This window comes from Coturnix japonica, chromosome 25 (genome assembly GCF_001577835.2).
Source record: "Coturnix japonica isolate 7356 chromosome 25, Coturnix japonica 2.1, whole genome shotgun sequence".
Classification (NCBI taxonomy): Eukaryota; Metazoa; Chordata; class Aves; order Galliformes; family Phasianidae; genus Coturnix; species Coturnix japonica.
In genome coordinates, this window is record NC_029540.1 from 1,164,003 (window position 1) to 1,173,235 (window position 9,233).

Below are 9,233 nucleotides of genomic sequence, written 5' to 3' on the forward strand. Positions count from 1 at the left end.
GCCCCCCAGTGCAGCGTTACTGCCCCCCAGTGCAGCCCTGCTGCCCACCTGTCCCCTATTGCCCCCAGTACACCAAGAACATCTGCAAGCTGCCACCACAATGCCCTAAATACTAGCTGCAGGATCCAGCCACACTCCACCACCACTGGCTGCCCCCTCCTCGGACACCGTGACCATGGGTTGATGCATTGCTATGGACATCCCAGGGTCTCTGCTCTGTTCTTCATCACTGCTGTACATGATGTGCTCCTCCAGTCATCTTTCAAGGATTCACTATTTCCAATGATTTGGGAAATGTTCTCTCTGTGTATTTAGTGCATAATTGCCATTGGGAATCTTTTCATGCTTCATATTTCTGTTTCAGACTCATCTGGCTGTGGGAAACAATAAAGCTTACAATTAATTTGATTAATTAAAATTAATCGTATTCTCCTTTCATTTCCTTATTCACTTTTCAGGCTCTTGGATTCCTCCATTCAAAGTCCTTCTTTACAATTGTCACCATTGTCAGTGTCCAACAACAATTTCTGGGTACACTTGGGGAGAAAATCATAGTGTCATAGTATCATAGTCTCGTGCGGGTTGGAATTGAAAATAGTTAAATTAATAGAGAAAATAAGTCCTCATCTACCAAAGCTCCAAGTGGATCTCAAGGGCTGAGCACCACAAAGCTTCCCCTCCTGCCACCAACCCACCAGCCATTCTGCAGAGGTTCCTCACCCCACTGTCTTGGAAACAACAACAACAAAAGACCATTGGCTGCAGATTGAATGGTAGCTTATAGGGACACGTAGAGTTTATTCCTTGAAAGGGTAATAAATAATTCACAGTTGCCCTTCTTCTTAGTCAATACATGCAAATAATGTAGTCCAAGATCAGCTGTTTAACTTGACCATATCAATGCTTCCAAATATCTCAGTATCACTGTATAGCTGAGAAAACAGAAGTCATGCACTTCTCTCCCCCACACCAGCACTGTTTGCTGTTAACACATCCTTTGGGAGGGAGAAATGGCCAAGCCCCAAGAAGGTTGATTTTGGGTAAGATTCAGGTACATCAGCAAAGCACCAATCCCAGCACCATAATAACCTCTTATTGAGAAATCATCAACCAAATCCTGCTGAACGTATCCAGGTGTGTGTCAACACCCACATCACTCAAAAATCAGCATTTCCTCACTCTAGGTTGGGCTCTCCTGGTGTACTCCTTTGGAACAGCTGCACGCAATGGATCTGAACTCGTCAGGGTTGTATTTTCAATGGCAGGCCCAATATGAAAGATTCAGAAACATTTGTGAGCAGTGAAACCTGAAGAAGCCACAGTGGGAAATGTGTGGAGGAGGTGGAAAGAGTTGAGGGGATGTCAATGTGATGCTGCTGGAGGACAGCAGGAAGAAGGATAGGAGCAGGATGGGTGCAGACAGTGGGAAAGCACCAATTTCATCACCTGGGCAGACTCAAGGCTCTGTTTAGTTCAGTGATGGAATCTCTAGGCTAGCTGACACTGCAGGTCTTGGAGGTCTTCTCCAGCCTAAATGATTCCATGACTTGCATTTGATAATGTCATTTCCTCTTGACGTTAAACAGCAGGTAAATTAAACTCCTGAGCTGTCACTTGAACACGGCAGTTTGCCTGCTACAGGAGTCAGCATTTCTGAGCCATAATGACATTTCTGCCCCTGATGCAATCCCAGGTGCCCAATGGCACGCTAATTAACATCTATCAGATTACTGTCAGTCTGCAGGAAACAGGAAAAATAGCACTTCCCAAATCCTCGTGGGGAATTTGTTAGGAGTGGAATATGAGAGAGAATATCACGCGTCAAAGAGGAAGGGCTAAGACATGGGCAGCGCCAACACGTGCCGTATTGAGCGCGTGAATAATCCCATTGCCATTGCACAGCGGTGCCTCATGCCCAAGATCACCATTCGGAGCTGCATAAAAGCCTGCTCGGCCCAGTCCTCCTCACTTGCCATCCCTTACTGACTCTTCTCCTGTTGCTGCAAAGGTAAGGCCATTTCTCCTCTTCATTCTGGCATCAGCAGCTCCACGTTGCTGTATGAAGGGTCTGGGGTGGAAAATTGGCTTGGGGAGAGGATGGTGGGGCTCCCTGTGTTGGATTGAAGGTCTGGGCTTTGTGCTGGAATGGACAAAGGAGGTTGAGAGGGAGAGGGTGAGGCAGAGCCAAGGGGGCACGTGGGATAGACCAGGAAGAAACAGAAAGACAGAATTCAATAGGGAGATCAAGAATAATTTTGAAAAGAAAGAAAGGAGTGGGTGAGGGTGGGTGAGAAGCACACCTGGGTCTCTTCTCATCGCCATCATCTCCTGATCCTCCTACAGCTTTGCCAGCACTCCATAAAGATGTGCTCCCGTGGGTCCTCCTGCCACAGCCATGAGACCTCCTGCCACGGCTCCCGCTCCTCCTGCCACGACTCGGAGCCCTCCTGCCATTACACCATCCAGAGGGTCTCCGTGCCCAAATACACCTACATGACGCCGTGCTGCCCCCCCGTGCAGACCTTCTGCCCCCCAGTGCAGCGTTACTGCCCTCCAATGAAACCCTGCTGCCCCCCAGTGCAGCGTTACTGCCCTCCAATGAAGCCCTGCTGCCCCCCAGTGCAGCGTTACTGCCCTCCAATGAAGCCCTGCTGCCCCCCAGTGCAGCGTTACTGCCCTCCAATGAAGTCCTGCTGCCCCCCAGTGCAGCGTTACTGCCCACCCATCTGCCCTCAGTACACCAAGAACATCTGCAAGCTGCCACCACAATACCCCAAGTTCTAGCTGCAGGATCCAGCCATGCACCCGGCTCTGCAACCCATGGACACCTCCCTGCTTGATGCCCTGACCTCATCCTCAGCGTTCATTGCTTATCAGCCGTGCTGCTTCTCCATGGGCAAATGCTTGCAAAGCATTTGGAGGGCTGTGCAATATCAGGGTGCAGCGCCTGTGGTTCATTATGTTTGAGCTCTTTCCACCAGTGCAATGCACGGTGTTTGCTGCCAGTAGTTTCCTTCTTGCTTTGCTTTTTGCCAGAAAATAAAAGCTGCATTTCAAGCATTCTGGAAGTGTTTAATTGCTATTTTGTCCTATTCAATTTGTGGGTTTTAAGCTGTGTTTTAATCTCTATTGGACTCAGCCGTAGCACAAAGAGCACCAAGGAGGGGTGGAAGTTGGGGAAATGCCCACAGCATCACATAGAGAGGCTTCAAGCACCGAGCTGGGTTAATTCTAGGTGAAAACTGAACGTTTGCAATGAGCAAATGCAGTGAGGGTGTAAGAGCTACAGGCAGGGGCTGCACAGTCACGTTTGCACTCCATATGGGATCTTTAAAAGGTGCTGCTATATTTGGAAACAAAACAAAGCAAATCCTGCAAGGACAAGAACGGTGCATTGGAACAGCTTCAATTAAACCTTTTTCTACAGTGTAAAATGAGCAAAGGTTTCCCAAGCGTGATTCATCCATCCTGGGGCAAGCAAAGCTGGATGAGTTGCACACTGGAAGTCCCCAGTAAATAACCTGTTGGGGCAGAAGTAATTGGAAATAGTACTCTGCAAGTTAGGGAAATTTGTCATTATGGAGGAACAGCCTATTAAAGAGGAAAAGTTGCCAATTGAAGACATAGGGCAATTAATTACAGATCTGAATCCTTCTTGTTGCCATTACAAAGAGATGGCTCACTTTTAGGCAGCTGGGGGGAAATGCATTAAAATCTCCTTCACTTCTGCATTCCTCATTTCTCTCCAATTGGGTGTTGGGTCAATAAATGGGATGGATACAACAGGGTGTTGGGTCAATAATTGGGATGGATCCAACAGGGTGTTGGGTCAATAAATGGGATGGATACAACTGGGTGTTGGGTCAATAACTGGGATGGCTCCAATTGGATGTTGGGTCAATAATTGGGATGGCTCCAATTGGGTGTTGGGTCAATAATTGGGTTGGCTCCAATTGGGTGTTGGCTTTTATTGCTCACAAGTGGTTTTGCCTTCAAGTACACGCATTCACTTTCCTTTCATGCCCCAGGCTTTCAACTTTCTATTCCATGATTGATCACAGCACTTTTTGCTTCTTACTCCTTTAGTCCCACAAAGGACTCACAGCTCTGACTGGGTTATGTTTTCCTCTATGCTTAAGCCTGAAGTGCTGTTAAGTTCAGGATGAGAAGCTGCAGACATAGCAGGGAACAAGAATGAAAGCTCTGTCAGCTTCATCACCTGCACTAGCAAAGATCAAGCACTGGGTGGATGTTTTATTTCACTGGAATATATAGAAAAATAATAATAAAAATCTGAGACCATAAAAATGTGCGAAGGGAAAAAGTTCTCTATGCCTAATGCTTTTGATAGCTCAAAGGAACACTTCTGCTCCACTGCATCAAACAGCTGATTTCCACAACCAGGATGAACTATTAGCAAAGCCCTGAAGGTTTAATGAGGGGGAATTTGCATTAGTTGTTACATGGCAATGATTGCTTCAGCACATCCATAATTCACAAGCAAAATAAACAACGCTGCCTTACTCCGAGCATCGTATGTAGGTCTCTGTGTTTGTTCACTAAGCCTTAAAGGTAATAGGGATTTCTGTTCCTTAAATCTTCCATTTTGTAGCAGGGGGGAGAGCTGAGAAATTGCTTTCTGATCCTCAGCCTCCCTGACCACTCTTGCTTCCCTGCAGCTCACCAGTTCCTTCTAGCCACCCCCTGGTTTACCCTCATCTCCATTCCCATCAGCTGGTACCCATCTGTATTGCTAATTGAGCTCTAATGATATGCAGGGACCTGGTGCAGCTGGATCATTAGCATGAAGCTAAACAAATTCCATGGGAGGTGAAACTGGTGTTTTAACAGATGGGAAGCTGAACTGGGGAAGAGTTTGCCTGGAGAAAGGGGACTTGGTAGTCACTTTCATGATTCAAGGCCATGAGCCAAGCCTACCAGCAGCTCCCCAACAGAACAGGAGTGGGAATGAATACTTGATGTCATCAGTTGAACTGAATGTCACTAATGATGACTTCTATCCTCAGCATCTATGATTCTGGGTTTTGCTGTGTTCCGGGGAGGCTTTGGAACTCAGAAGGCCTGGATCTTCTTACATTCACCTCAATGAAGATGAAGGAGAAGGAGGGCTGGGGTCCTTGGGTGCTCCCAGGCACACAGACCCTCATAGCACAAGCATGGTGACCTCAGATACAAAGCATTTAACATCCAGTCATGGCCCTTGCCCCGTGCCTTCCCCCTGACCGGAGACAAGTTGTTAGGCTGACATGAGTTTGGAAACATTGAGATGCTCTGTGCATTATGTGAGGCCTTCAGGCCATCGTGAGAAATAAATATTAATGCCATTAATGAATAATTGCAATATGATCATTAGCATCGGTGCTAATGGCTGCCAATGGGTGACGGAGAACCGAGCGTAGAGTAGTTCCTAAATATACCTTCCATAGGTGGATCTGCCATTACCCGAGGGCATATGGGAGCTTGAAAACTAAATAGGAATTTTGCAGATCAAGTCATGTTAAGCATATGCTGAATATGTAAGATTTCCAAAGAACTTTACTGTCTTGTTTTCATGGAAAGATGTAAAAAAAGGAACTGGAAGTAATATGGATTCTTTTTTGACCTGAACTCTGTTTCCAATGATTCCATGATGAATTTGTTTGGTTCTTTCATCTACAATTTCTGGTACTGGTGACACCGAGGCCATGCATTTTCCCATATCTCAATTGAGAGATGAGATATCAAGAGCTTTCTGCCCCATATTTGCTCTTCTGATGACCAGAGGTCCCAAAGAACACCATCAGGCTTTACTATCTCTGCCTTCATTAACAAAACATGGGGCTATGGAACTACATTTGGTGGAACCCTATGTAAAGAAATAAATATCATATTCAAGAGTGACTGACACCCAAAAAAGCACCTGGAATCCAATGCTCCTCAATCTGAGTTATGATTTGTATGTTAATTTACCACTCACTATCCATCCAACATCTCAGTGCCGCAGCACGAGCAGATGCAAAATAAGCAGAAACGTGCTTGTTAAGTAGTTCACGAGCACCACACATTAACTTGAGATTAAAAAATTGTAAAAAATTCACAGAATAAATTGATAATAACACAAAATTGAAGGGTTGGTCAAAAATAATGAGGTGAAGACCAAATAGATGCGGGCACATTCAACAAATAAGTATAGGCTTAGTGGGTAAATCACAAATTGCTGTGGGGTACCTCATTTCCGTCAGGGCCATTTTCAGCTAAATAAAAGGTCTCCCCATCCCTTTGCTCCTCATTCAACTGAATCCCTCAGTTAGCAAGGTAAGTGTTACCCAGGGTTGTCTGCTAACAAAGGTTCTCATTTGGCTTTGGTCAAGCAATGAATGGAAATGCTCTTTGATCTACAACTCGGAGACAGCGACTTTCCCATCCTGTTGGTCTACTGCTTAACTGCAAAGGCTGTTGATGTGCAGAGCTGAGGCCTTGGGAGTGGAAAAGAAGCTTTAAGGGGATGGGAATACAGCAAGTGGTGCTCAGTAGAGGGCAGTTAGCTCCCAGGATAGCTCAAAAGATGTAGAAATATCAGTGGGACAGCACCAGGTAGCTCAATGTAAGTTCCAGTTTTGAGCAGCTCAATAGAAATAAATGGGAGGGGATGTATATGGCTGCCAAGTGTGGGCCTAGACAACAGCATCAGCATGCCAAAATAAAACACTTGGAGAAGTGGATTGTATCTTAATGTGCATTGTGTTTCAGATCCTCACTCCGTCCAGTTTGGACTAACACTACCAACAAACACCATGTGCCACAGTGTGTGCTGCTCCAGTGGATGCTGCTCTGTTGTCAAGAGCAAGACAGTGTGCTGCAGCCCTTGTCAGAAGACAGTCTGCTGTGATCCGTGTCAGAAGACAGTCTGCTGTGAACCATGCCAGAAGACTGTCTGCTGTGAGAAGACTATCTGCTGTGACCCGTGCCAGTCTTGCTGTGACCCATGCCAAAAGCCCTGCTGTGACCCATGCCAGACCTGCTGTGACCCATGCCAGAAGCCTTGCTGTGACCCGTGCCAAACTTGCTGTGATCCGTGCCAGAAGCCTTGCTGTGACCCATGCCAGCAGTCTGTCTGCTGTGACCCTTGTCAGAAGCCTTGCTGTGACCCGTGCCAGACTTGCTGTGACCCGTGCCAAAAGCCTTGCTGTGACCCGTGCCAAACTTGCTGTGATCCGTGCCAGAAGCCTTGCTGTGACCCGTGCCAGACTTGCTGTGACATCTGCCAAAAGCCATGCTGCAACCCATGCCAGAAGCCATGCTGTGACCCGTGCCAGACTTGCTGTGATCCATGCCAGAAGCCTTGCTGTGACCCATGCCAGACCTGCTGTGACCCGTGCCAGAAGCCTTGCTGTGACCCGTGCCAAACTTGCTGTGATCCGTGCCAGAAACCTTGCTGTGACCCATGCCAGACCTGCTGTGACCCATGCCAGAAGCCATGCTGTGACCCATGCCAGACCTGCTGTGATCCATGCCAGAAGCCTTGCTGTGACCCGTGCCAAACTTGCTGTGACCCATGCCAGAAGCCTTGCTGTGACCCATGCCAGACCTGCTGTGACCCATGCCAGAAGACAGTCTGCTGTGAGAAGACAGTCTGCTGTGACCCATGCCAAAAGCCATGCTGTGACCCATGCCAGACCTGCTGTGACCCATGCCAAAAGCCTTGCTGTGACCCATGCCAGACCTGCTGTGACCCATGCCAGAAGACTGTCTGCTGCGAGAAGACTGTCTGCTGTGACCCGTGCCAGACTTGCTGCGACCCATGCCAGAAGCCCTGCTGCTGTAGCCAGCAGTGCGTGCAGACCTGCTACCGCCCCTGCTGCTGTGGCCGTGTGTCCTGCTGCTCCTACGTGGTGAAGAAGAAGCCCGTCGTGGTGTGCTGCAGCCCCGTGCAGTACTGCTCCCCACTCAGGAAGTGCTGCGTGCCCATCAAGCAGTGCTGCACCTCAGTCAAGAAGTGCTGCTAAACCTGCCCTGCACAGGACAAACAGCTCTGCCCACAACCATCTCTGATGTGCAAGAAGAACAGGCACAAGGGGATGGAGACCTGACCTTGCTTCTGTTTTACATGATGTTGGAGTATATGCCTAGTGATTTTCTTCTGCTTTCCAAAATTTAGCTGTCATCTTCCTTCTTTCATTCTCTCTTTTAATTACAAAGATCTGCAATGCACTTGGATATGTCACCCATTGTACATTGGAGATCTTATATATTCACTCTCTTCTTGGTGTATGGGACATGGGAAACATTTGCTTTTATTGTGGTCATTCTGTATTTTCTTTCCTGACTTGTAGACAATAAAACTTGGCATTAAGCAAAACACAAAATATCTTGTTGCTTGGTCGTTCTTACCACATTTTGCCTGGCACGTGTCCTTATCCTGGTGCCATATCCCAAGTCATCATCAGCCTCCTGAGAGCCAACATGTGCTTCCATTGCAAGGCAGAACATTTGGGAAACAGAACTGCTCTGCCTGGCTTCTCGTTGGCCTGAATTAGGTCATGTCTAAGGATGGCAGAGCGATGTGATGCTGTCTTGCTGATCCTCTGCCTCAGATACCCGTCTCGATTTCAGCCATCAATCTTAGTGGTTAAGGGCAATACAATCTTAGGGCAATAGAACTGACAGGACTGAATGAAGCATAAATAATTCCAAGTTCTGAAAACACCCCACTTCTTACAATGCTTAGGAACCCATCCCTGATGGTAGAATAAGACATGTCCCCTCCCTGGAAGCATTGAATGTCAGGTTGGATGGGGCTTTGGGCAAAGAGATGTCCCTGCCTACTGCAGGGGGGTCAGAATGATGATCTTAAAGGTTCCTCCAACCCAAGACATTCTATGATTCTATGATTTCAATAGGTACTGAGAGGAATTCACTACTCCCTGAATAGCAGACACCATCTCCTTCCTCTAACACCTCTCACAATAAAATTGACAACATACCTTTAATTGGTGGATCCTTCTTATAATAGCAAAGAGTTTCTTGTGCGGCGTTCCTCGATTATAAGCACTGGTATGAAACCCAGGAGCTGGGATAGAACTTAGAAGCTCCATTCCTCAAATAGCACTCACATGAGTCAACAATACCCTCTCCACTTGGCTGAGACTTCCTTAACTATTAACATTCAGGACTCTGCTCTGAATTGCAAGTCTCAGGAAAGTGCCTTGAGCACTGTCTTGATTGCTTCTCTC

General features: G+C 47.2%; 2 protein-coding genes across 2 annotated transcripts; both read left to right on the plus strand.

Moving 5' to 3' along the window:
- Positions 1-2,364: 2,364 nt before the first annotated feature.
- On the plus strand, positions 2,365-2,784 carry LOC116654394 (putative small proline-rich protein 5). The gene is made up of 2 exons (XM_032449169.1): positions 2,365-2,600; positions 2,721-2,784. The coding sequence occupies exons 1-2, from the start codon at positions 2,365-2,367 to the stop codon at positions 2,782-2,784; spliced, it is 300 nt and encodes a 99-aa protein (XP_032305060.1).
- A 4,010-nt stretch (positions 2,785-6,794) lies between these two features.
- Positions 6,795-8,336, plus strand: LOC107324408 (keratin-associated protein 5-4-like). Its single transcript, XM_015884386.2, has one exon. It carries the CDS (start codon positions 6,795-6,797, stop codon positions 8,004-8,006), a length of 1,212 nt encoding a protein of 403 aa, XP_015739872.1. The 3' UTR covers positions 8,007-8,336.
- Positions 8,337-9,233: the final 897 nt, after the last annotated feature.